Below are 27,538 nucleotides of genomic sequence, written 5' to 3'. Positions count from 1 at the left end.
GCCACGGGAACGTCCCGTTCCCCCCCCCCGTCCCGTCCCCCCCCGCGTCTGCGCAGTGGCGGCGCGGGGGAGGCGGGAGGAGCGGGCCGGGGCCGGGGCCTGGCCGCCCGCAGGCCTCGGCGGGCCGGAGAGCGGCGGGCGAGCGGGCGAGCAGCCTCCTCGTCAAACCTCGCTACGTTGTTAAAGCCGTACCCAAAACTGCCCGTTTCTCGTCCCTCTCCCCCCCGCCCCCCCCGGTGCTCCCCGCCCCAGGAGACCCCTCACAGAACAAAGCACGGGCGTTTGGGGAAAAAAAAAAATAAATAAATCTCCGTTCAGGGAAAACCCGCAACGCCCGCGGGCTCGGGCGCCTCCGGAGGCCTCACGGCCGCGCCGCCCTCGCGTGGGGCTGACCCCGGGCCCGGGGGCGGTGGGGCCGGGCCGGTCGGAGCGAGGCCGCGGGGAGGCGGTTTCCGCCCGGACGCTTTTGTACCGCGGGACGGCGCCATGGCGGCTGCCGCGGCCTGAGGGGAGCGCGGCGCCGGCCGGGGCGCGGGCCCGCCATGTTCTCCAGGGCGTTCCGGGTGAGATCCAACACCGCCATCAAGGGGTCCGATCGGTGAGTGCCGGGCCGGGGCTGGGCCGGAGCCCCCCGCCGCGCCGAGGCCGCGCTGCGCTGAGGGGAGCGGCTCCATCCCGCCTCCCGCCGCCGGGCCTGTCCCCGCTGCCCGGCGGGCCCCGGGCGCGGCGGTGTCGGCCTGAAATCGCCGCGGTTCGGCGGTCCCGGTGCCGCGCAGGAGGCGGCGAGGGCAGCGGCGGCCTCCCCGGCTGTGCCTCCGCGAGGGGAGACCTCATCGCCCTCTAGAACTCCCTGAAAGGAGGGTGCAGAGAACTGGGGATGAGTCTCTTCAACCAAGTGATGAGTGATAGGGCAAGAGGGAATGGCCTCAAGCTGCGCCAGGGCAGGGTCAGACTGGCTCTTAGGAAGGATTTCTTTGCAGAAGGGGTTGTTGGGCGTTGGAATGGGCTGCCCAGGGCAGGGGGGGAGTCCCCATCCCTGGAGGGGTTGAAGAGTCGGGTTGAGCCAGCGCTGAGGGATCTGGTGGAGTTGGGAACGGTCAATGTTAGGCTGATGGTTGGACTGGAGGAGCTTCAAGGTCTTTTCCAACCTAGACGATTCTGTGATTCTGTGAGACACCGGCCAGGGCAGGTGGGGAGCTGCGGCCGCATCCACCCTGGCGGGGCTGAGCACGGAGCGCGCTTTGCGCTTGAAGGTGCTGCCGTGATTAAACTGGGTTTAAATGAGTTGTTATCTCGAGGCCTAGCTGATCTTGTATATTCTTGTGTAGTGATGCTAGGCTGACTTGCCAATCTTTTAGAGTCACTTGATGTGTCTGTGAGTGACCACACAAACCCACCTCGTGCCGGTCACCGTGTCTCAAACATCCGTTAAAACGGGACGGAGAGGGAAATCCAACGGCACCCTGGCTGCTCCGCGCCCGAGCTGCGAGAGGCTGTGGTGACCCTGGGCTGAGCTAGTCTGACACTCCCAGATTAGTGCTCAGGAGTAATCAAATCCCAGTGCAAACCAGGGGCAAAGACAGCAACAGGAGCTGTAAGCAGGTGTTTAAGGGAGAAGGTGAGCAGGGCAAACGTATTTGGCATTTTCCCAGTATTCTTTCACCATCCAACTATCTCGTTTGTAAACCCGTACACAAATGCTTCAAATTACCTTCTGTGAAAAAGGGGGAATCATCTCATGAGCAGCCAACAAAATACTAACTACTGATCTAGGAATTATTTTGAGGGATGGCCTAGACAGCTTTGTAACACATTTGTGATTTTGTCATTACAGGAGAAAACTACGAACTGATGTTGCAGCAGCTTTTCCTAACCTTAGTGCTGAACAATTGACTGAGTTTATTCCAAACAAGGAAGAGCTTAATGTCATCAAAATATACTCTCACAAAGGGGAGGCCGTCACTGTTTACATGAATAACAGGAACCCAATACTGTTTGAAATTGAGAAAGCTCTGTATCCAACAGGTATGGGGAATGGGCTAGAATAATCCTCCCTCTTTACTTACTGGGCACCAGCCTTTCCCAAAAGATTTCCTTGTGTCTCTCTTAAGTGCTTATCCTGTTGCTATAGTGTTGCTACATTTCATAATCTTTAGTGCATTTATTCTACCAACATCTTTGCGAAATCAGTGGCATTTCTGGATTCTCTCTCCAAAAAGGAAATTGAGGTGCCCAGAGGTTGGAAACCAGGGAACGACTCTTTTAAGTCATAGTTTAACATCTTAGCCCCTTTTCTCTCTTTTGTCCACTGCAAGGTATAATTCCAAGAAGCATGATGTCCACTTTGGGGCACCCCTGGAATTAGGCAGTGAATTACTCTGATATTCTATGCTTTTATTTTTCCTATACCCTTCCCGGTTGGAGCAGCATTTTAGCTCAAGAGTGTCCTTGATTTAAGGAAAATAATGCAAACATTTATCTATGTCCTTTATTATAATTCACATGAGCTTGTATTAACTAGCAGTTTATTTTTCTCCATCACATCTACTAGTTATTGTAGGATTGTTCTGGCTTCAGATTTCTTGATTACCTGAGTAACAGGAGGGTGTTTGGTGGTGGTTAGTATTGTACTGCCTAGTCTTAAAGATGGGAGGAAGCAACAGCTAGAGAAGTTTTTAATGATGCATGATTAAATTTGGTTCTGTTTTGGGACAGTGTACACTCTGTGGGTCTACCCAGATCTTCTTCCTTCTTTTTCAACATGGCCCCCTGTGCTACAGAAACTAGCAGGAGGAGCAGGTAAGAGGACTACAACTTTGTCACATTGCATTGCAAAAAGGAGTTGCCTTCAAGGCTTTTTTGATGTTATCTTTCCCAGTGGCAAAAATCTACCTGAAACAAAAAAGTATGAAGAATAAGTACTCAAAAGTAAATCATGGTGATGTCCTAAAAAAGAAAATAAATTAGCTGTAAAAAAAGTTTGTGAATGAAACAAAGTAGGTTAAGCTGTTTAACTGCAGTAACCTGTTCCACGTGGGAGTCTCAGGTTTGGAAATATCTTCTCAGGGTGATCAGGGTGAATTGGGACACAGAACTGCCTGTGTCATTGGTCTGTCTTTTATAACTTCATTTGAGCAGCTGAGTTCCTTTGCTGCTGCCCCGCTTCCTGTCCGTTCAGAGGTGAAGCAGCTTATCCTATGGATAAGAAGTGAGTTTATATTGGAACCTACAGTTGTAATCACTGTCAAGTAAATTGTGGATTGTGCAGGTGAGGTTGGATTTGCATTCCTGGATTACTAGCTCTACCACCTAATTATGGATCAAGACTAACAAGAAAGGAGGCTATTTTCTGGAACCTGCTTTGGATGCAGTTCAGGCTCACGAGAATCAGGTCTTTCTTTATAAACATTAAATTGCTGAACTGCTCAACCAGAAAAAGATTAAATTGCAGCCACTGCAGCCTTAGTCTGTAAATGGAAGTGAACGTGTAGAAAGAGATGTCTTTTTTCCATTACACAGTACCTAAAGTAGAACTCGAGTCCCTCTGTTTACTTTGTTTGCTTTTGGGGAAATAAAGTGCTTGAATGTGTAGCTGTGATAAACATCTGAGCAAGCCTTGCTGCTGACTTGTGACCTAGTTTCTGGGGAAAAAAAAAAAGTGTTACTAATGGGGGAAGGACAGTGATGAAAGAGGGCTGCAGGTCATTCATCTCCCATGGCAACCAGGCTACCTCTGGGTAGATCCAAAGATAAGAAGCTGGCTACTGAGACAATGGCCAACAAAGGCAGAGGGAGAGGTAGAGCCACATCTCAGAAAGAAGAGGAAAGGCATGAGACTGTCCAGGGCTGCAGACGTGGAGGGAGGGAGCAGATTCAGGGAGCATTCGGTTACAAAGAGAAGTGAGGTAGTGCTATTCGTGATATTTCTGTGAATTCAAGTATCTGCTGTCTGCCCTGGTTATTTACATGATACACACACGCTATGTACCTTGTTGGGTTATGGCCTTTATGTGATTTCTGTCTTCAGAGATGTGGAGCCTTTGTTGCAATTGCAGAGTTCATTCTAGATTTGCTGAAAGTTGTTGTGACGGTGAACGGGAGGAAAAATATTGTTGGCTTCTTCAGCATACGCATTAAATCTATGATGCTGAGAAAAAAAGTGAGATGCCTTCAAAACCAAACCGTGGAACACAGGTCAGTCCATGAGACTGCAAGCTCTAGAGAGGTATAGCTGCTCTGAGGGAGAACAGATGCTCTTTATGTAATTTGGTGATGATGTGATGCTGTACATCTGTTCTTTACTCACATGCCAGTCTATTCGGCCCAGGTTTGGAAAGCAGGAGGAAGCGCACAACAAGGAGTACTGTTTCTGTCCAGATTAGCAAGGAGATGCTTAAGGCTGCTTCCTCGTGCTGAGGAGAGTTCAGCTGTTGGGTCAGATCTGGAGGATTGGGTCAGCAGTGGCAAATTCTGGGCGATTCTCTCTTCAGGGAGAGAGCTGCTGGGATAACCTGCCCTTGGGACAGGAAGGAGTAAAGGGGCAGTTCCAGACACATCTCCGTGTTCCTTTCTCTTTCCGTGTCATGAATGAAGAGTGATGCTCTCTAGGCTGGGAGCTTGTTCCTTTCTGTTAAACACAGTGCTCCCTTCGGGCCTGACAGGGCGAGGGGCTGCGTGTGCTTAGCTCTTCTGCGGGTTTTTGGGATGTGCCCAGCACCCTTGTGAATTGGATCCCTCACTCCCCAGGGCGGTAGCGAGCACTGCTGCCTTACTAGGAGAAACAGAGAATCATGTTTTATCTGCCATGTGCTCAGCTATTAACAGACTTGTGTTTTTGCTGAGTAACAGGAGGGATGGGGGTGGAGGAGGTTGTGGCTGAGGCTTTCATTGAGAGATGGATGTGCTTTCTTCTTTTCTTCAGATCTGATGCTGCCAGGAGTTGTAGTGCCATCTTCTGGCTTCCCTCAAGTAGAGCGGGGCATGCTCTGTGCTGTCACCCTCTTGGGAAACAGGTATGGAGGACTCTATTCATATCTTTTCTTAGCTTCATTTCATGTTTAGTTACTGGTTTTTTACAGGAAGACTCTGGGGATTTTGAGGAAATAAAAGCAGAATTGTTCTCGTGCATTTGATGCCCTGTGGACCTAAACAATGGAAAATACAGCAGAAAAAAGATCCACTGAAGTTTCCGGGTTAGGATACGTTTGAGCTCAGGTGGACAGCTTTGCACATCGGTTCTTTTGGACCTGTGGGGGAACAACTGGTAAATTTGTTTTGAAACAGGGTAATTTTTTTTAAACAAAAGATTGTATTCTACACAGTTGTCTTTTATTCTGCAAGGAAATTCAGAGTGAGGGAGCAGTGCTAAAGCTGTTGGATTTTCCCCCACTGCTGTTCTCTTTTGGCAGTGCATATACTTGTACTTTATTAGGGCAAAGAATGTGTCACTGCGCAACCTTCGCTTCAGTAGCACAGCTGCACATATCCTTAGGATTCTTTGGAAGAGTTTACATACTAGAAAGATGAGACAGAACCAGAAAATACCTAGATGCTTTAAAAAAAAAAAAAGCAGGTTTAAAGAACAAGGCCGTGGTAAAGGAAATTCAGTATATCACAATGGCACAGTCTGTCTTTGTCCGAGTGGCACTGTGTGTTTGTGCTGCCCTCTGTAAAACTCCCTCTTTTCCCAGAGCTCCAGTGGCAGTTGCAGTTGCCACTATGTCCACTGCGGAAATGCTGGCTGCTGGAATGAAGGGGAAGGGCTTTGCGGTGTTGCACACTTACACGGATCACCTCTGGTGGGTATATTGCCAGGCAGTTGGTAAAATGCCTGACAAGTCTCACGTGTTTGCTAAAATCAGTATCTGTGGCCCAGTAAGTTTAATCTGTTAGTTCAACATACTGAGTTATTTGAGCATAGTTTAGATAATGACCATTATTAAGGTTTCAGCTACATGTTTTTCATGACCACACTTTTCTGATAGAAGCAGGTGTCTGTCCTGACATCTATCTATTATATACATACTGGGAAATAGATATATAAAATTACTCGCTTGATTCAGTTCCTTCAACCTGCCTGTAATTATTATAGAAATGAAGCTAGAACATCCCTGTTACCTGATTTTAGAAAATCTTGTTCTATCAAAAGTGAACTTTGAATCGTTTTTGCTTAAAAACGGTCAGCTGTGCCAGTCTCAACCAAATAAATGAGTGCTCTGCATTTGGATTCAACTATTCTGCTCAATTTTTAAATTAAGATTCATGAGGGGAAAATAGAGTTTATGGAAAAAAGATGAGTTAAAAATAAATTCTATAGTTTTGAGAATGCGGAAGAAGATCTGTGCGACTGCCAGTGCCTGTTATCAGGGTGACATTTGTTCATTGGTCTGTGGGTTTCAAAGCAGTAAACAGAAAGCTATGTTACGCTTTTTCTTCCTTTTATAGGGAATATGGTGACAAATCTTATCCTCCTACCTTAGCTCCCTTGGTAACAGATCCTGCTGAAAAGGAGAGTGCTGAAGATGAGGAAGAGATGGAGGGGAAAGAGCCTGTCATCAGCTTCTCCACTGACCCGCTGCAGCACGTGGATGTTGGTGATTTGAGCCTGAAGGAGCGAGACAGTTGTGCAATGCTGACAGGGAAGGAGGATCCCAATGAGAGCAGAGCAGCAGAAACAGCTGAAGGTGCCGACACAGAGGTTCAGCAGGAAGCTGAAGACAGCAGGACTCCACAAGGTATTTTTGCATCCCAGCAAACCAAACCATGCCGCTTCGGTTTGCCGAAGCCCGTACCCACGACCCAGAGCACTGTGCATTCCAGACAGCTCTCTGTGAGAACGGGATAGACACAGTTCTCTGTGGTCTGAAAGACACACTACTCACTGCTTACCTGTCCTTTTTCTCCCCTGCAGAGCAAATGGATGCATTATTTAATCAGTGCTTTTTTCATGCCTTAAAATGCAAAGTAAAGAAGTCTGATCTCCCTCTGCTCACCAGCACATTTCTGCGCAGCCATATGTTCTCATGCTGGTATGTGGTAAGAAGATTGTCTTTGGATTTGCGTGCTGGGGCTGGGTTTTTGTCTTTAAAACTGTGGAGACTGAGTGTGATATTTAGGATGAAGTTTTTGACTCAAAAGCAAAATCCAGTCCTTACCTAAGGTGATCTAAGATTATGCTTACTTCTTACATCAGAGACTTTGATGTAAGGATTGTCCAGACCAGGATGTGCACTTGGTAGCTAACTTGAGTTGGCTGACATTTGTTTCAGGATTGTTTGTCTACCCACAGAACGTCAGCACTAACTTCACTCATCGTGTTCTATTTATTAGCTCGTTTGAAGTAATTCTTTCTCTGTGTGATTTGTATTTCCGCTGTTAAGAAACTTCTAGCATAAGTAGCAAGATTTAAGAAGAAATGAAGGGTGACTTATAACTAAAGAACTTTTAAAAAATCCATTTATAGCCCTGCTGGACAACAACTGGACATAAAGAAATCAAGCTATAAGAAGGTGAGATTTTTCTGTTATTTTTTTGCATTAATTTAAATAAAAAACAGAGAGAAAAAGTTTGAAGTCAAAATTGTTCAAGTGTTCGTAAAACAAATAGACAACAAAAAAAGCCTAGAAGCTGTTCTTAAAAGCCAAGTTCTTTTTCTCAACTCTGCTCCTGCGGGATCCAAGGAGAAAAGTAATTGTCCTGAAAGCTTGAGCACTGATCTGCTTTGAACGCAGCTAATGCTGTCTGCCACTGCGTACTGCGATAGCTCTTAAAGGGTTCTGATCTTGTTGGACAGTGCAGTTACTTGCAAGAAGAGGCCATTCCTTTTCTAAAGCTGTTAACGAACAAAAATGAAGAGAAAGGAGACGATATTGTCCCTGTTGTGTAGGTGACAAGCAAAGACAAAGTGCTTTGCCAAAGGTCCCACGGTAGTCCGTGTGAGGCGTACTGTGATTTGGCTAAGAATGTCACAGAGCACACAGATTACAGACCTACAGTTGCTTTTACTCTCTTCTAGAGCCAGAGGTACTCACTGCTCCTTAGCAATTGCTGTGTTTAGAGAAGCAGAGGTGTGGGGTGTGGGTTGTTTATTTTTTTAAAAGAAGTTTTTCTGACTTAGCAAGTAACTTTAGGGCAGCCAGAAGCACATGAAGAGGAAATTAAAATGCTTGACTCCACATTTCTCATTATTGCTTCCTTCAGTTCTCTAAATTCCTGCAATGTATGCAGCAGCAGAAGATCTTACAAGTGAAGGAGCTGAACAAAGGTGTGGAGAGCATCGTGGAAGTGGACTGGAAACATCCAGAGTACGTAGAATATTGTAGTCTTTAAAAGAGTTGGTAGTCTCTGAAAGAAGGCAGCAGAATCTGCTACTTCCAAACTCTTATTACCTATCCTCTGCTTGAATTCCTGTCCTGAATAGCTGTAGCAGCCCCCATTTCCTAATCTTAATATGCTATGGAGGGCTTTTATACCCTGCTTCTGTACAACATTGCTTGTGTTTCCTGCTCCTGTAAAGTTCTTCCAGGTAAACTATATTCTTCCTTCTTTACTCATTAGCACTGAGCATGCTTAAAGTTGAATGACAGTGTCATGATTTCCCTCTTTCCTTTCTTGTTAGTTGTGCATTCATCCATAGAACTTAAGATGGAAGAGGACTGTTAAATGATCTGGAAGTTCATAAGGCTCTCTATCCTTGTAGTGGGTGTACAAATTTTCCAGCGAAACAGCTTTGAAAATGCTAAGGAGGATTCAATTCATTGCAATTTGTTGCAGTGTTACAAAGACAAACTTCTGGCTTCCAGTTTGGATGCTAATAAAAGAGTTACAGTATCGAGCCTGCTAGCAGTCACTAAAAAGCACATTCCTCTGACAGCGTCTTGACAGTTTGTGTGAGTTTCTTTGTCATTGTTGAGGGAAGGGAGGCAAGAAGGTTTGAAACCCATCAGGCAGTTTTCCATCTGTGTAACAGGGACTATAACGGTGGGACTGGTTTCTGCCCTTCCAGTTTAAGCAGGTCTCCCCCTCCCCGTTCCACCCGTGTGCTCGGACAACTCATCGCTGAGCTTTGAAGTGATCTTACCTGTCTAAACAGTAACTCCAGTAAAAAGATGACACTGCTGCTGAAGAAATCCTCATGAAACTACAGTCTCAGGATGTCACGTAGGATCAAATCAAGCACTTTGCGAAATCAGAAGCCAAAGTTACCATCTAAAAAAATTTTTTTAAAAATTGCTGTGTTTCCCATTACACATATTGATCTGCACAAATACTCTTACCCTTTCAGTTACTTATTACCCAGTTCCTCTATTGGTGTTTCTTTTACCTTTCTAAGGATTAGTAGTTACCTCACATCAAGAACATCCTACTTGTCCCTTCTGCATATTGGCACGTTAGCTCGCTCTTGGAATTTCCCAGTGGGCCTGAGGCTTCCTGTTATATCACATCTCCTTGGCAACTAGTGGAGTGGAGAACGTTTCTGTAGCTATAAGCATATCTTCTCTTCTGCATTTGGAAGGAAGCAGAATTACTTTGACTTTTTGCATTAACTTTTCTCTCATTAAACTTGACCTTATTAGGAGGCAGGCATCCTCAAACCCAGTTGGTCAGTTCTCTTAGGGGCAAGCATAGACCCTGCAGCTCTGGTCAGTGAAGTGGGACTCCAGCTCCTGCACTGATACGGTTCTGAGCCCTCTCTTCCAGAACTGTCTTTTATCAGTGACCACTAAAGAATCATTTCAGCTTTTAAATGTCTGTACATTTGTGGAGAGTGCAGTTGGGGTTTTTTTAAATTCTAGCAATTCTGTGGGATGGGGTTGCACCCTTTGAATTATGGCAGTTGCCTCTAATTACAAGAGTCACATATGCTTAGAATAGATGGAGAGATTTACTTTTTCCCCAACATACAGGGCTTTACTCAGAGTGAAAAGTGTTTAATATCACCTGAGTTAAGGTGCTTATTTATACGTGTCTTTGAAATGTGTACAAGGACAAATTAGTAATTGCAGCTAACGCTTCAAATTCTTTCATCATGTCCTTTAATCCACAGACACAGCCCCCACTGCAGTGGAAGGCATTTGGAGGAACTGACATACTGTACAGCAGACCAGAAAGCTTTTTGTGTGACTCTGCTAGGTTTTAGTTTCTCAGTGAAATGGAAGTGATTACTTTCAATCTCTTTCACCAAATAATTCTCATTTCAGCATTAAAGCATTTGCAGTACCTGAAGGGTTTTCTTCAGCCTCTGCTGCCCAAGACAGCAAGAGTGAAGAGAGAGAACAAGCGTACCATGCTCCTGAAATCATTCCGCTTTATGGGGTCTCGACAAAAATGATCCCACTCTTTCAGGAATCTGGACACAGGTAAGCACTAGAAAAGTACAACAAAACCATCGTTACATGAAGAGAGAGACTGACAAAACTATGCTGTTACCATTTTGCTAGCCCTCACGGGGAGGGCCCTGCGATGCTGACAGGAAAGGTGATGGGAATCAAGAATATATTCATTGCTTCACAAAGGGAAGAAGGATAGGAGGCTGTGACAACTGTGTTCAGCAAGTACTCACATCACTTCTCCCACAGCTAAGGAGGTGATAGCTCAAGTGTCAAAATTGATACGTTTTACTTGGATTGTCTTAATTTGCCATTGGATAAGGCATATTCTGCCCACCCACAGTATGGTTTACTTAAAAGAGGATGCCCAGATAATTTAAAGAACTCACTTGCCTCCTTGTGCACTAATCTTGTCTGTTTTGGTGTAGTTTAGGTAGCACTCAGCAGCAGCCTTTCTTCAGCTGAGCACTTTTGTACGAGTTATCCACAGTCCCCTGAAGTTAGGGGTGCCCTTCGGGTCATCCCCCCAGGCCAGGTGCCCAGAACCAAGAGCTTTAGAGTCTCTGTAATCACCCCCATGAGCCTTTTATCTGGTGTACAGCAGCTGAGGTGTAACAAGAAATCACTCCCACGCACAGATGTATTTCAGTGTTGAGCTGCTGCTACCCAACATAGTCAAGAGTAGTTGCTGTCTTAGTGACAGAACCCAACACCTAACTACTTAAATAAGTTAAAAAGTTTTCTTTCTCTTTAGAAAAGGCAGCATCCTCTCAAGCAGTGAGGTGAGAAACATCATCATTAACTATGTGAAGACTAACGAGTTGGTTGATGAAACAAACAAAAAGTAAGTAGACGTGGAAGTTGTCCGACCCTTCTTCCAACAGGAGATGCACAAGTTAGAGGGGAAAAAAGTGAACTTGTTTGCTTCTAACGTGTGTTTTTGTTTTGTAGCTTTGTAAAGGTGAATGCCATTCTGTGCGACTGCCTGTTAGATAAATCAGAACAAGATGAAATCTCCAACCTTAAATGGGATGACCTCTTGAGCAGGTGACTCTTTTCCCAATGTAGTGTTTTAGTATGACACAGATTTATTGCACGCAACTCAGAACCACAGCTACCTAAGTTGTGACTTCCTACCAGTAATACAACAAAAAAATACCCAAAGACCTTCCCTTGAAGGATCTCTCATTCTTCACCATTTAATAATCATCTAGCATTAATTGTTGTTAGGGTCTTTTGTTTACTTGCTAACCACTTATCAGGGGAAGCTTCCTAAACAAACAGAGCCTGGTTCTGTGTATAATTTGTACATGTTTTAAAAGATAGATGGACGTGCCCTTTTTTAGTCATCCAGCTCTTTATGTGCTGCGCAGCTTCTGCATTTATAACCTAAACCCACCTTTTAGATCCCAGCGGCCTGAGTATCTACACAAGACCATTGTTTCCATATACTGAAAAACTTTGCCTAAATACCCGCAATGTCTTGCCTTGAGCTTCCTCATCACACAGTGCGTCTGAGGCGCCTCCAGCAGCTTCCGTTGTTTCTGTAGCCAGGTTTGCTCATGGGACAGTAACACAGTTTATGCTGAATTTTAAACTGAAATTGCTTCAGCGGTCTGTAAACAATACAACTGAGCTTAAAGACAAAATTAAAGAAGGTTTTCCTCTACAAGAACCAATTTATAAAATTTTACCAGTAACAATCTAAGCTATGATTTTTGCAAGTCAGTGGACGAGCTTTCTTTTTAGTCAGTCCCTTTAAATAACAGCTAGGGTGCAGATCTTTGCCTGAGATCATCATGTATTATCTTCTTAAGATACAAGTTCTTCTCACATGTACTATCTTGGCTTTCATGTAATCTCAAAAACCTGTGAGAGGCTGCGGTGGAAAAACACAATTCACATCAGCCTTGCTGTACTGTACAGACTAATCAGATGTATGAACTTTGTTCAGGTGCCTTGAACGACTGCAGCCCTTACACCAGGTGACGTTTTTTGGACAAGAACCTATTGTGAGGAAAGGAAACATTGAGCCCATCAACATAACCATAGCACAGAGATCATCAAATAAGAAGGTAAAAGGAGAACTAATAGTAGGGGTTTTGAGCAGAAGCCCAGATTCTGAGAGCAGCTCTGGCAGCTCGTTTTTCTGGGATGAATGAGACCTGACTTGCTAATAGCTACAGCAGTGATGTTTGCAATAATTATTAAAACCTGTAGGTGACAATTATCAAGAACCTTGAGCTGTATGGTCTAGACCCACAGTGTGTGGCCAACGTTCTGCAACAAAAAGTACAAGCCAGTGCCACCATCACCCCAGTACCAGGAACAAAAGACAGAGTTCAGGTCCAGATCCAAGGCAACCAAATCCATCATCTGGCCAAGATGCTGCTAGGTAAGTCGAGTCTGGAACTGGGCTGGGACTGGTTACAGCAAGATCCAGATTTTCATTCTTGAGCTCTGAATATTTGCCTGAAGTTAACTCTTGGTTATGTTGCAGAAGAATACCAGCTACCTCGGAAATATATTCAAGGCCTTGAGAAGGCTCCAAAACTTGGCCGGAAGAAGTAAGAGAAAAATCTACTGTAAGAATTCCTCAAATCTCATTATTTATAGAAGTGTTTTGCCAACAAATCAAGAATAATGTATAGGCCCTATTCATTCAAAAATGAGCCCTGGATGTTTACAAGGTCTAGGATTCACCCAAATAATAATATTGCTCCAGCTGTTCATTTTTTCATAAAAATAAAAAGTGGAATAAAACCCCTAGCATTACCCTTTTCCATATATTTTCTAGAAGTTCCTAATGGTGCACTGGTTTTCTGTCTACGGTGGCTTTTGGCTAGTTCAACATTCTTGCTTTGCCTCTCTTAGCAAAGGCATGGTAATAGAACCTCCACTGGAGCGTAAGCAGAGTTCTGGAACAGTCCGGTGTGTTCTGCCATAGATTGTGTACGTCAGAAGTAAAACCCATTTTCTTCTAGGTTTTATCCTTTTAAACATTTCCAGGTATTAATATCAGACATTTCAGCACTGAGAATGAACTCTATTAGCTGGATTTTTATGGTTTATATTAATTTGATATATAAATACATTTTAACATGACATTAACTGTAATTTATCACAGGTAGAAATGGGTCGCAGTTCTGTCAAATCAGCTGAAATATTAAGAGAAGATTAATGGAACACTTTGGTCAGGTTTCACAGGGATAGATGTTCTGTACCTCTTTAGCTGAATCTTAAAACACTTTACAGTAGGGTTAAGAAATTTAAATTCACTTCTAGAAAGAATTCCTGTATTTTCCCCTTTAGACTTAATACATGAAAGTTCCATAGGAGGGCGCCAGAAAAAGAAGCTAAAGAGGTTTGTTTAATTACTGACAGTTTTATTATCATTGTCTTTTACACTGTCTGCATATGAACAAGTAGTTCCAGAACCTTCGAAAAAGCTGAAAGTGAGACATTTTTTAAAAATGCCATGGAATTACTAGGGAGTAGTAAAAATAAATTACAGCATTGCAAAAATGCATTTCACTTTGCCATAGAAGCTTTACTATTCCATTCTATACACATTATTTTACATGTTTTACAACAGACAGAAAAATAAATTCACACGAACTAGGCAAGACACTATACTAACCAAAGGCACTGCCAACAGTATTCTGCGCTTAAGGAAGGGGCCAACGCTTCTGACCTAAACACAGCTCAACTGACCGTTGAGAATTTGAGTTTCAAGATCTACCTGTTCTCCAAATGCCCCATATCTTGAAAAAAATGAAAGAAACAGCCCTCCTCTTTGCAGGAGGTTTTCAGCAGCATTCACGGTAATTGCATAAGAAGCCATGCCTTCTACAAAATGTCAAAGACATGCTGGGTTCCGGGAGGGAGGGGGAGACAGTCACCAAAACTCTAGTAGAAAACAACAACAACAAAAAAGAAATCTTTACAACTTTTAGCCAGAACGAGAAGGGATTTAAAAACAAGCATCTGGATCTTACTTCTCAGAACCAATGGCAGTTTTTACAGTGTTCTTCCTCTTGACCGAACAGAAGTATTTATACAGTGCTTCCAAGACTCGCAGCACTAGATAAATGTTATTTCAATTACTTCACAAGTGCATAGTGAAGTAATAAGTATTCTTGTAAATGGACAAACAGCCCCAAAGCATGAAAATTGCTGCTCTTTGGGCTGCCGCCACGCTGTTAAAGGTCATCTGGGTGTAGAGTACAGTACAGCTGGGAGGCCCGTCCAGCGCTGCGGGCCAGAGCCCTGTTAGCAAACCCTGTTACGCTGCTGACTAAACCATGAGCTGGCACTAAGCTTGCAGAAAGTGGCATTTATACAAACCGAGGGGCTCTAAGTGATGCAGTTACTCTCTTAGGGTTTATAAACAAATATACTCGAGTAGAAATCTGGGGGGGGGGGGGGGGGGGGAAATAAATCATTCCCAAGCAGTCACCTGCAAGAAAGAAACAAACCAGTTCCTCTACAAAAAATTCCTCTACAAAAGCAGCCTCATCTCAACAGTCCTTCAGGTAACTGGGGGGACAGGAGGGACAAGGCTCTGGACAAAAGCCCCTTCCAACTTCCTCCTTAGCCCAAATGCAGAGTTTTTACACTTAAGGAAAAAAAAAAGGCACTGAGGTAAATTTTAGACTCCTCCACATTGTGGTAACTGTTACCCAATAACCTGCTGCCTCCCTTCCCACTTGAGGCAGGTGGCATCACAGCAGCCTACAGCGAGCTCAGAGGGACACTTGTTCATCCATACAAAACCCGCTCGCTCCGCCTGAACCCGGCCAGTATTAACGGTCCTTTTTCTCCTTACGCTTTGCTGCGGTGTCCTGTGTAAACAGAGGGAAGACTGAACCTGGCTGCGCACGGCGTGCTGGGCACAGAGCACGGAGAGTAAACGTGGGGCCCATCCTGTCTCAGGGTGGCATCCCCGGAGCCTTCCTCGCCCTGCGGCCCCCGCTGCGTGGCGTCAGCAAGGTCAAGGTCTCTGGTCAGAGTTACAGCAGCGACTGACGCTCCAGCTGAAGGATTTTTATGAAGGATGCGCAGTGCGCACATCGGAGACGGGGGGAGCCCTGAGAGAGGGGGGGAGAGACTTGCTGTCCTCTCCTAGCTCCACGTAGAGAGCAAACCCTGGTAACCTTCCTGGACGGGCAGGCAGAGCACCGATGGCGAGCGGGGAGGGGGGGGGAAGGAGAACATGATACAGAGAGAGCGGCACAGGGAGGGAGAGGTGGGAAAGCAATGCAAGGAGGATTAGCAGGAGGAAGCACAGCATGAGAGTGGTGGGTGGACAGCATCTGAGGTTCATGGTTCCCTCACTCTTCCGGGTGCTAAGGCTTCCCCACACAGGCTCTTGGTGCCACCCCCACACCCTGGCCCTGGTTGGAGCTCTTCTCCCTCGGTACCAGACCCGTTCAGAGCTCAAAATCAGTTTGATTTGTGAAGGGTTTTGAGTTTTCCCGGGTTGGTCTGTTGGATATGTATTGCTAAATGTTCAATATCAAACCATTGGCCTATGCCCTATCATCTTTACACTTTTCAAATAGAATTTCTTAAAACACAGGTCCTGATTCCTACAGAGTACTGGTAAAACACTGGTGAACTTAGCAAGCATCAGGGGTATTTGCTTTACTTCACATCTGTTTTCAAAACTGGAAGTTAAATAGAAGCAAAATGGATGACTTTTCTAGAAATTAACATTACCAAGTTTCAATAATACTTACTAACAGACTGTTTGGGTGTTGCAGCTGCCTTGGTGTCATAACTTTACATCTCCCTGGCTATCTTAGCCCTGAACAAGTCCGTCCAGCACTGGTTACAGCTGCAATACCCACGTGGTTTGGTGCAACAACCTCCTCTGCTTTATCTGAAGCTTCCTGTGCTCTACTTAAGAAATGAGAACTCGGCCACGTGGGCACACACAACGAGCCGCGGCACCACCGAACCAGAACGAGCGGGTTGCTGGGAGGAGTGTGAACGGCAAGCGTGGCCCCGCTCAAAACATCAGCCAGTAGATGTTCCCGCTGGGTTTAACACTGAGCATTTTCCACGGAGCTTCTCCATCTGATGGTACAGCTGAAAAGCGAACCAGCAGCTGTGTTTGGTTTGTTGACGGGCAGTTTTAAAACAGCTTCTCGTTCTTTGACTGGCTCTCGTCCTGGGATAAGAGGTTTCAGAAGAAGAAAATGCAATAGGTTCGTTTTATGGGTGCTGTGAGCCAGTCCTTAATGGAAGGATGAAGAGGGAGACTGACTACTATAAGGTGTCCTGAGAAGTGTCTTTTCATTTTAAAAATAGTATCTAGCTTAGTCTGATGCCCAGTGCCTCCTGAAGGGTTATCCAGGCTTGCTTCTCGCTTCTTTCAAGGTCTGTTGCAGTCTCTGTTTAAACTTCTCGTACTTCCTTTGCACTTGCTGGATTTTGTCCTTTTCTTCCTTGTCCAGTATCATCAAGAAGTTCTGTAGCTCTGGGATGGAGAATGCGTCCCACTGCAAAACCAGCAGAAACAGAGGGAAAGTAAGCACACACCATTCACCATACTGCATTTGTGTTTTTTTTTTTTCCCCTGAATCTGCAAAGAGGAACAATAAAAGACATTTAAACTCGTATCTGATTTCCAGGTAGCTTAATCTCGCAGCGTCACCTGAGAGAGAAAGATGGGATAACGGGCTGCAGCGTAAAGGACCATCCCAGTCCTGAGCCCCCGAGACTAGATTTAATAGAAATCATCTTTACTCAGGTGAATTAAAGCTCCCACTGCAAGAGATGACACAGCTCCCTAAGGAACTGAAAAATATATGGGAGTAATTGATGCAGCATTCACCCACGCTTCTTGTTAGGCAGCGGGATCGAGGTCCCGGCAGGCAACGCTACCCAGCCAGAGCCAGTTCTCTTTATTTTACTGTGAAGTTACCAAAACTGTTTGAGCTTCAGTGAAGCTCTTGGCACGGGGCGCCAGCAGACGGGCTGCTCCGGCTGTCACCTACAGCAGCGTCAGGCTGGCAGCGAGGAACGGGCAGGCCGCAGGCTGATGACTGCAATCACTTAATAAACGCTGGTTTACGTCTGCCGAGCGCGGCGGCGGGAGGCCAGTGCTCCTTCCCGGCCACAGCCCCGCTCCCCCCGCGGGGCCACGGCAGGCACGGCCCCGCGGGATGCAGCAGCTCCCAACATTTGCCTTCGTCGTGGTGGGGACCATGATTGCAACCAAAAACTGGCTGGGAATTTGCTCCCCGAGCGTCCCTGGCTTCTATTTAAATGAGTGGATTACTCGTAACAGTAATCTCTTGGATCTAATTATTGAGGACTGACTCTGGGGTGGCGTTGCTTGGTTCTGTAACAGATTATGGGTTGGCCATCAAAACTGGCCTCAGCATTTTCACAGCCCAAGTTTAAATTTCTTCAAAATCAACACAATTTAGGAGCAATAAATAACCAAAATTCTTTTTTGTTTTTTTTTAAAGTAAGGTACAAGCAGTCCATTCAGCTGGTTATTTAAGTTTGGAGAAAAGCTGGTATCACACTCTGTATTTTAGAAGGCAAACACAGCCCCATTAGCTTGCTTGCGGGGCACCACTTCACCCGTGCGGCCTCTGCCGTACATCTCCCAGCTCTGCAACGCGGCCACGTGCTCCCCAACGCTGTTAATATTCATGTAAAAATCAAGGGAAAGAGTCACCAGCATACCTCAACTTCCCCTGTTTCGTTTTCCTTCAGCACGAAACTGAGCACATCTGTGTCAGGGCCTGCCAGCAGCCGGAGGTACAGGGGGTACTCGGTGAGAGGGAGCTTCTGGAAGAGCACTGCAAGGGGACAGCAGACACCCACGGTGAGATCTTGGCTGCCAGGGCAGAGGACAGCTCAGGAGGTAACTGGAGCGTGTAAAAGCGGTTCATGCTGCTCAGGATCACAGTGGAAGTAGCTGAGTCTCTAACACAGATCTATAACGATCTCTGTTAGGTCTGAGGTGGCTTCAGCCCCCTTCTGAAAACCAGTAATTCCCCGTTAGCAGCATCACCTCCTGTGGAGGTTCGGGCATTTATTCAGCTGAAATTTAGATGCTGCCCGCCTGCCACACCACGGACTCCTAGAAGAATGCTTTGGGTATGCGTCTGCAACACAAAATAATAAGCAAAACTGATCAGCCGCGGGAAAGCTGGCAGGTCCGAGGGCGCGAACTCACCTTGCCCATCTTTCCGCATCTCCTTGAAAAGTGCAAACTTCTGAGGATTATCCACCACCATGAATTTCTTCAGGAGCCCCTGGATGACCTCGCTCACCGTCGTCGTGCTGCTGATGTGGAGCTGCTTGATGGCATCCAGCGGCAAGTAGAACGAGGTTCTCTTGTCCGTCATGTCGGCCAGGTTCACCTCCTTGAGGGCATCGTAGATGGACTGTGGCCGGATCCCTGCCGGTACCGTCACGGGCCGGCGCAGTTTCAAATGCACTTTAATGAAACCTGTGTACGTCCCATCGTCGTTCTAAAGCGAAGGAGAGGCGGGGGGTCAGGCTCCAGGGAGCCTTTCCAGTCCTTTACCCCCACTACAAGGGGCTTTCTGGTCTGCAGAGCTGCAGCCTGCGGGGTGACCGCAGGACTTTCTACCCCTCAGTACTGCTAGGAGTTTGAGGGTTTCTTATTAATCACGTCAAAAGTAACCAGTAATTTCGGGTTAGTCACTATTGATTTTCTCCTGTTCCTTCCACTCGGTAGTGACTCATCCCTTCCTCGTGTGCGTGCGAGCTTGTCTTATTTGAAACCAACACAGTTATGGAAACCATTACATGTAATTTATAGTTGCACTTAAGTGAGGATTTGAAACCTCTGGGAAGGTCTCTACCCTCATGTTCAGCAGCATCTCCCAACTGTATTCCTCACTTTTTATTTCCTGCTTATGGGATTCTCACATCTTCATGTAATAAATCATCATTCAAGATCAGCCTGTCTCACGACAGGTCCTTACCCTACCCTCAGCTCTGCAAAAATGCAGAAATCAAGAGAAAAGCCTGGCTCTGTACAGTCCATCCATGGGTGCCAGGCAGGGACAAGCCAGGGGACCCACCTCATGTGCCGGGAGCACTGGCCTGTGGTCCCACCGAAGGGCCACCGCCAGCGGCTGAGCCCAATCGAGTCCCAAGGCTGTATCAAGTCTCAAGATTTATCTTCACTAAGCTTCAAGCAAAGTAACTCGAGAGTAAACATTTGGGTCTCGAATGACTCCTGTAAGTCAAGGGCTGGTAAAAATCAATGGGCGAGACATTCCAGCAGAAATTACTGTGCAGCCTTCACAAAGGAAATTGTTTTAAGATCTACTATTTTAATTAAACTTCAGGTTTATTTTCAGGCGTTAGCAAGCACCAGGGAGTTACGAAGCTGCTGTTCTTGGAAGTTCTACAGTTTAATTATTTCACTCTTTAAGAAGCTTTTCCCTCTTCTCTGTAAGATCCTGTGAAGTTTGTACCTTTGTGGTACTCCAGTTTGTTAAAGAGTTGATTTTCTTGTCTTCTCACCACGTATCATCAAGGCTTTACTTACAGGTGGTGATAAGCAAGTTTGCAACAAAGCTTCAACATACAAAAGCGTCCACTTTGGTTCTCAGACCTCTGCTTAAGCAAGCCTTAGAGGAGGAGGAGAAAAGCATCTCTTTCTAAAAAGGCTTTGTGTTTCTAAATACACTTTGTGTTTCTAAATCCACTTTGGATTTAGAGTTTTACCGTGACTCATCCCCGCTAGAACAACGTGAGCTCATCTATTTGTGGCAAGTCATTCGCAGCACAGGCTGGCCAGAGATTACTGCACCAGCGTTCCCAGGACGGAGGCAGGGAAGGGTTATCTCGAACGCTAAGGAAACCCAAGCAGGAAAGAGCAGGAGAAAAAGCAGATGGGGTAAGGAGGACAGGAACATCTCAACAGCCATAAGCCCTCTTGCCTCGGAGGTGCCTCCGTACAGCCTGGCTCAGCTCACAGCCCAGAGAAACCAGCATCAGTCTTCCCATGTATTAGGTAAATAGAGCCCAATACATACCAGCTTCATCAACAGGCAGTTTGTAACTTTTGCATTGTATTTTTCAATTTTCTGTTTGATCTCCTGGATGGTCGGAGGCTCGGGTTTTTCTTCTTCTACTGTTTGTGTTACATTCTGAAATCAGAAGAGACAGGCTTTAGCTGGTTTACGTATTGGGTAACACTGCATCTGTTCAGCTCTACTTTTTCTTGTGAAACGCAGCAACAAAGAGGCTGCGCAGATCCTGAGCCTGTGCTGAGCAGCGACGGCACAGGTGGGGATGGTCCCTAAGGCCAAGAGGCTAAATGTGCAGGATGCCACGTCCTGCCCCAAACCACCTCTGTACACCAGTAACAGGCAGCGGAGGGTAACAGAAAACCCATTGGATAGTGGGATGGAGGCACAGAGCAGTAAAGATGTCCCGATACAAACCAGGGCAAAGAATCCAGCCTCTAACACCCACTTTCAAAAAAAAGTACGTGGGACAAAAGCACCTGCTCACCTTCAGCATCTGTCTGAACAGCCTGTTGCGGAGTTAATGGCTCCTGTAATCATGAGATGGAAGCAAGAACTTGTGTGACCCTGAAGTAAATTCAAATTCACACGTGGGCTAAGAAAATCTATTTAAAAAAATTAAATACAGTGAGCTAAACTAACCCAGGAGTCTTCCGGCTGCAGGTAAAGCCCAGCAGCCACCTTTGGGTCTCCTCATGGGAAACAACCTGCTGCAAGGACAGGACTGTGCCGCCGGCACTGCGGGTCTCTGCGGGCAGCCTGCGCTGAGGTACCGCAGCTGAACTCCTGCCCTGAGCACATCTCCAGCCCAGGGACACCTCAAACCGTGGTGCCGATCCAAACCAGCAGCAAGAACGGCAGCCTGCAGCAATACCTGTGGCTCATTTCTTTGTGCGGTCACTGGAGCTCTTCACCGGCTTCTTCAGCCGCTGGCAGTGGGGCGTGGGTCATTCAAGAAGCCTCCATGACTTTATTGCCGCAAGACCATTGGAAACTCCCTATACGAGGCTCATCTTGTGCTTCAAGGTTTGACGCCACTTTAGCCCGAGTTATCCACAGCCCTTCGGCGCAGGGACTTTCCAGCCAAGCCAGGAGAGCAGGTCTCCTCTAACGCACAGCCTTCAGCATCCCACACCCAGACCTGCTGCGAACGAGCCTGCGTGTGTCCTGGACTGTGCTCAGTGGGCTGGATTTCACAGCACAGCGCTCTGCTGCCTTTCCATAACTCACCACCTTCCCCGGAGACAGGCTGGGAATACATTTCCCAGCGCTGCCTGAAACGGCGAGCAGCGCTCCCATATTTTATGTGGGTTTGCTCAGAAGTTTGCATTAGCGGAGAGCAGAAAGCGTGAAGGGATGCTCTATCACGGCCGGTACAGAACAAAAACTGTAACCTCCAAGAAGGACAAAAAAAGGAAAAAAGCAACTTTGGGAGCGAAGCCCATCTCTTCCCAGGCAGCCTCGAAGCACATGAGACCAGGATGAGCAAGCTGTAAATAAGCCAGTATTGCCTCAGGCTACCCATGGTATTTCTTTCAGGAGGAGAATCAGGCACAGGACAAACTGAAATCCTGGTTGCAATCTGGCAAGACGGCCACAGTCCTGGGACTCGAGAGCCCCAAATTCATTCGGGTGATTCCCAAGTGAGAGTTCACAATTTCTGCTTGAGACTGGCAAACAGCATGAGACCTCTCGAAACACTGACCCAAGGGAAGAGCACTGACATTGTCTTAGTCTCCTCCTTGTTCAGTGCCTTAAGAAAATAAAAGCAAAGCTCGCCTGGGGTATTTAAGAACTGCACATAAACATCCCCTTATTCATAATGGCAATCTCAACTCCCCGAACTGTCGAAGTCCTTCGGCACATGCTTCACTGCAATCTATTGACTGCAATAGGTCTTACACGGCCGCACGCAGGTGCCGGGCCGGCGTGGGCGTATTTAAAAATAATGCTAAGGGTAGAGATTTTCAAAAGTAGCACTGGGGAAAAAAACAAAAAACAAAAACTAAAAAACTTCCCTTTAAGTTAACGGAAGATGTGCACTCAGAAACCCTCCACTTCCTCACGTCACCCATTTCGCAGAGCTGGAGACAGGCACAGCCGCGCTGCCACCCCCCAGCGCCGGCCCCCACCCTGATTGCAAAGCAAATGAGAACCAGGAGACCCCCGGGACCGTCCTCTCCCGCACGCAGAGAGACTTTTGTCACTGCCAGGCCCGGCTGCAGCACTGCGGCACGCTGTGTGCTCCGCTGCGCTCCATCACGGCACAAACACAACCCGGCGCACACCAGCATCCATCCAGACACGCACGGCTCAGTCCATCCCTGTGGTTGCAATCTGCTTCTCCCCAGTGGGGCACGTCCCTCCCCTCCTGGGATGTTTCCAGCTGAGGAAAGCGGCTCGTGCCAGCAATTAAGAGCTTTCAGAGCCGCTGGTGCGCTGATGACGCCCGGTTTCCATGGAGGATGCCCGGTGCACCCAGGAGCCTGGAGCGGTGCCGGTCCCGGGGGTCTCATTTGTGCTCCAGGGACCCTCAATCACTGGCAGGAGGAGGGGCGGGAAGCCTGGCTCAGGACCACGGGGCTGGTGGCACCATGTCGCAGGTCTCACACCGTGTGCCCGCACAGCTCCATCAACAAACCACTGCCCAGACACGGCGTCCTTCCTGCCTTCCCCACGCACACATCTTGGCAGAACAGACCTGCCTGCTGGTCTCTCTGCTTGCTCAGCCCCCCGACCCCCCCCAGCGCACCCCCATCCTCCTCCGGTCGGGCACAGGGTCAGCTGAGCTCTGCTGAGCGGCCTCCCCAGCGCTCCCATGGCAGCAGGACCCTGCCAAGGCACCCAAAGCTGCCCTGGAGATGGGATTTTGCTCCTGGGAGCTGGGATCAGCCGGCGGCTGGGATATACGCTGCTCTGGCAGGAGGGTGGCTTTGCCCCTCTCGCCTGCTGCTCCTGCCCCGGCAGCGCTGCGGAAGGCAGGAGGCAGCTCAGCTCCCACCTGCGTGAAGCTTTTCCCAAATCATTGCCTTCCTCTGCCCATCCCGCAGCTTCTTGATGCTCAGACCCTACCCTGGGAAAACATACTGGGAAAGAAACGCTGCCCATAATTCATTTATTTACCACACCTGTTTGTTTTGACGAAGCCAGACATAAGCCAAAGCACCCACAGCCCCCAGGGTCCCGCTGCACCCAGGAGCGTATCGGCACCAGCACCAGCTCAGGGCCAAGCCCCGAGAGCAGCACAGCACCTCTGCCACGCTGAGCCTTCCTCTGCGGCTGGAAGAGCGAACACCCCGTGTCAGGCTGCCCCGCGGAAATGGGATTCCAACCCAACTCCGACAATTTACACGATCATGCGGCCACAGCTACGGGTAACAGGTTGTTCTCTCCCCTTCCACGTGCAATTGTAATTGGAAAAGAAACCCTGTATTGTGACAATTTGACAAATACAGGTTTTAACAGCCATATTATGTTCTCTTAGGGTTATTTTATAATTCCACCCAGTGTGGAATTAATTTGCTTTTATTAAGCTCCCAGTGTCAGTGACAGATGGTTTAACCGTTTCCACTGCAGCACAATTTAAGGTACGCAGAGAGCAACCGCCCTGCACTGGAAAACAAAACCAGCGACCTTGCACGGGGCTCCCGGCTCTGCCAGCAGCTGCGACCCAGCCGTGGATCTACAGACGCGTCTCCGAAACAGCAGGTTGTGTGTGTGTGGCATAAAGCAGCATGGGACTCCCAAGCCCCTCGTCCCTTACACGTCACTTGTGGTGCAAACACCAAATCAGAAGTTACCACTTCCATAGTGCCAATGTCTAAGTGGGCTTGAAACGTAGTGAGGCCAATTCTTAGAACCACTTGGATTTTAAAAGAAAAACTGCAACGTGTTATGAGAGTCAGCTGGACCAACACTGCAACAAAACACTGCCAGCACTGCAAAAAAGCTCTTCACTTCCACCCCAGGGGCGGCACAGGAGCAATCCTACCGCACCAGCCTCCCCCAGCTCACCTTTCTCCTACACCCTTGGACTTGAGGGAAAGAAAAACCGAATAATCTCTTCCTATGCAGCAATCCCAGCACGGGGCCGATGAGCACAGCACACACGACAGCGCCTGGACAAAACCCGAGGGACACGCTCCACCCGGGGCCGAGCGGCGGGGCCCCTGGAGCAGAGCTGACGCACACCCAAGTTGGCTGTCCCGGCTCCGGCAGCTATTTCAGGACCCCAGGGCTCACCCCTTCACCGCTTCTTGCCGTTCACGGCAGTGGTGCTCATGCACAGCTACGCCATGAGCCCCCAGCAGTGGCCACACCACCCCTCCCCAACCCCCTGCACCCGCTTTTCTGTTTTACAGATCAAAACCCGCCTGCGAGCAGGGCCTGAACCTGCCCAGCAGCACCAGCCCCACGGCGCGGGGAGCACTGGGAAGGGGGGCCACAGCCTGGGAGGAGAAGTGCTGCTCCTTCTGCCATGGATGATTAGATCAGCTACTTCTTGCTCTTCATGAATCTACCCAAACCTCTGGTTTTGCAAAGTTTCTGGTGCAGAATACGCAATTCTGACTGAAGGAAGAAAAACAGAAGCTATTAACCATAAACCGTTGCCACATTTCCTGTTGTAACAGGACAGGATGGAACAAGTTGTTAACAAAACAACAGCTCGGTGACTCTGCCTGCACCTAAACCCTGGCAGCCACCGCTGGACCTGCGGCTCTCCTGGCTGGAAACTGGGAAGGAGGAACATCAGCTGCCCTTGGGGATGGCCTGGCCGTGCGGCAGCACACCACGACGTCTGTGAGCCAGCCTGCAAAACCAGCATGTTCCCATCATCTCCGTCGTGCCACCCCCCCGTGCAACTGGAAGGGAAGCGATGGTGAGACTGGAGCTGCCAGGATGCTTCCACTGCCGTCAAAAACCTGCTGCAGAACACTGCATGGCCACGGCTGCCGGAGCTTAACCACCCCTGCCAGCTCGCTTAAATTCAGCAGGCCAGGGGTTTACCATCCCCTGTGAAACTGCCGTAAAATAACTGCAGTGAGACACAGGCACCCTCGGGCTGCGCGGGACCAAGCGCGGCCACGCAGCCACGGTGGCCTGGGGCACCCACAGCACAGAGGAGTGAACGTGCCCGTGTCCTCCCCTGCCCGTCACAGCCTGCTGCAAATGGGCTCCCCTTCCATAACCTACATTATTTCACAATTCTAAGAAACATCCATTTTAAGAAAGGACTTGAGCCTCATCTGGCACTTGGGCTAATGCTCGGCAGGATAAAGGCTGCCCAGAACAAGCGTCCCGCGAAGAGGCAGGCAGCTGCGACGCACAACATCCATCGCCCGGGGCCCGGGCAGCTGCGGTCCCAGCAAGTTAGCCACACTGGCCGCCTCTTTGCAATCAACCACTCATCTAATGAGCCGTGAGCAAGTGACAGGCTACTACAGGGGGAGGTAAAAAACCCATGGGCCATCATGATTATGGTGACATACTCTCAAAAGAGCGATTCTAAGCCAAGAAAGGCAACAACAAAGCCTCCGTGACAGATTTTCCTATTTATTGGATTGCAAGGATGCCAGGAGATGCACTCCATGCCCAGCTGAAGAGCATCCTTCCTACAGCCTCTCACCTTGCAGAAGTCAACCCCCAACTTAAAAACCTTTTTAAAGCCAGCAAAGGCAGCCGCCCCGCACCACACCAGACCTCTCTGCTGGGAATAACGGCTCTGGGTGGGAGTGGGAGCTTTCTGGCACCGCTGCAGCAGCGCAGAGGGGACGGTGCCCTCTCCCCACAGCTCCCTGTCCCACCGCAGCCCCAGTCGGCACCAAGGCGTCGGCGCATGGTCATGGCTTGGATGCACAGCTCTGGAGGTGGAAGACCAGCAGCTCATTAACCGTGGCTTTGCTAGTCATAAAACCAGACATGGAAAGGCTCTGTAGGTAGAAAGGCTGAGCACGCACTTCCACAGGACACTCCTTGGAGCAAGGGCTGCTCCCTCAGCCCCAAACCAGCCTCAGAGACACTATCCCTGCCCCCTCGCTCCCAGCCAATTTTCCTCACCAGCTATTTAGTTAATGAATTTGAACAGCAGAACGGTGGAGATGGATTTGGCCCAACATCACCACATTCTTGGCAACAACTGTCTTATCTAGAGGCAGGAGTGGCCAAGTCCTCCCTTGGTGTGCTCGGGCACAGGTCCATCGCCACTTACATCAGCAATGCTGTGACAATTTGCATTCCCAAAAACACAGCCCAAGCTCTGCCTTTGGCTCCTATGTTCAGATTGCAAGAGTATTTTGAAGGCCTCATCCAAAGGGATTTTATGCCTCAGGGAATCAATCCTCAATTCTTCTGCTTATTAAGGAAAGATTTGTCTTAAAACATCAGAAAACAATGCCTGGAGAAGCATGTCCGAGTGCTGCTGGCCGGGGAGCTGTAGTTCAGAGGAGCATCACCAGCTCATGCCCTGTGACCCCTATCACACCACAGCACAGAGGACTCAAGAGAAATGTGAAGGCTTCAAATATGAGCCAAAAACATGAGAACCAGTAGCTCAGAACTGTAAATCCAGCTGCAGCAGGGAGCAGCAGCGGCTGGGGGGCAGCGGGGCCAGGGCAGCACCACACAGCCCGATCACGGTCACCAGAGAGCTGGGACATCTCTGCTCTCGCACAGGTCTCCATCCCTGCCAAACACCCAGTGCCTCCCCCTTCCCCACACACTCCCACAGTTCAGAGCACGATATGGGGAAAGGATCGACTGCTCAAGCACGGACAGGCAGGAGAGGAAGAATCATACAGCAGATTTGAAGGGAAAAAAAAAAAAAAACCACCCTACCACAAAACCCCCCAAACCCTACATATTTCACTCCCTTTGAGAAATTCAAGCGAGATGCTGCCGTTTACTTCAGGATTCAGAGGAAAAGGCAAAAGATAGAAGCGCAGTGCATCTCTAGAAAAGGGGAGAAGGATCGTTGCTGCATTTCAGAGAGGTTAGAGGCAAGTGAAGATGGGCTCGATGTTTTGATTGCCATGGAGATTTCACTTAGAAACCGTTTTTCCTGCCACATCACTGCTCAGCAGCGAGAGCCGAGCAGGTTCTCCCAGGGAGCTGCATCTCAGGGGGGTCTGTGCTGGGCAGGACCCCACGGGTGCACAGCCACACCACTGCCTGGGTGCG

General features: G+C 48.1%; 2 protein-coding genes across 6 annotated transcripts in view; one reads left to right on the top strand and one right to left on the bottom strand.

Moving 5' to 3' along the window:
* The first annotated feature begins 452 nt into the window (after positions 1-452).
* Positions 453-13,097, top strand: EIF2D (eukaryotic translation initiation factor 2D). Of its 3 annotated transcripts, none has more exons than XM_074893382.1 (15): positions 453-598; positions 1,835-2,025; positions 2,716-2,799; positions 4,922-5,012; positions 5,691-5,798; positions 6,445-6,734; positions 6,911-7,028; positions 7,463-7,508; positions 8,200-8,303; positions 10,200-10,358; positions 11,083-11,172; positions 11,280-11,375; positions 12,283-12,403; positions 12,549-12,723; positions 12,829-13,097. In XM_074893382.1, exons 1-15 carry the CDS (start codon positions 543-545, stop codon positions 12,897-12,899), a joined length of 1,800 nt encoding a protein of 599 aa, XP_074749483.1. In that variant the 5' UTR covers positions 453-542; the 3' UTR covers positions 12,900-13,097. The 3 variants fall into 3 exon arrangements, with proteins under 3 accessions (XP_074749483.1, XP_074749484.1, XP_074749485.1); XM_074893383.1 differs by having other exon boundaries at positions 12,807-13,097; XM_074893384.1 differs by lacking the exons at positions 453-598; positions 1,835-2,025; positions 2,716-2,799 and adding an exon at positions 3,100-4,194.
* A 596-nt stretch (positions 13,098-13,693) lies between these two features.
* Positions 13,694-27,538, bottom strand: part of RASSF5 (Ras association domain family member 5) — a 32,460-nt gene continuing 18,615 nt past the window's right edge. For all 3 annotated transcript variants that reach the window (XM_074893385.1, XM_074893386.1, XM_074893387.1), the window contains 4 exons: positions 20,369-20,482; positions 18,529-18,826; positions 18,033-18,148; positions 13,694-16,834 (listed from right to left, as the gene is read on the bottom strand). In XM_074893385.1, the coding sequence (XP_074749486.1) occupies positions 16,682-16,834; positions 18,033-18,148; positions 18,529-18,826; positions 20,369-20,482 (681 nt within the window). In that variant the 3' untranslated portion in view covers positions 13,694-16,681. The remainder of the gene's footprint in view (positions 16,835-18,032; positions 18,149-18,528; positions 18,827-20,368; positions 20,483-27,538) is intronic.

This window comes from Strix uralensis, chromosome 24, assembly GCF_047716275.1.
Source record: "Strix uralensis isolate ZFMK-TIS-50842 chromosome 24, bStrUra1, whole genome shotgun sequence".
NCBI classification, from domain to species: Eukaryota; Metazoa; Chordata; class Aves; order Strigiformes; family Strigidae; genus Strix; species Strix uralensis.
The sequence above is the reverse complement of the archived record's forward strand: the minus strand, read 5'-3'. Positions and strand labels throughout refer to the sequence as shown.

What these genes read in the sequence shown, in the direction of transcription:
- EIF2D (XM_074893382.1), top strand. Translation starts at nt 543, where the DNA reads ATGTTCTCCAGGGCGTTCCGGGTGAGATCCAACACCGCCATCAAGGGG. An exon ending in AGCCATATGTTCTCATGCTG is followed by an intron (nt 7,029 to 7,462) that starts GTATGTGGTAAG and finishes ATCCATTTATAG; the next exon opens with CCCTGCTGGACAACAACTGG. An exon ending in GTTGATGAAACAAACAAAAA is followed by an intron (nt 11,173 to 11,279) that starts GTAAGTAGACGT and finishes TTTGTTTTGTAG; the next exon opens with CTTTGTAAAGGTGAATGCCA.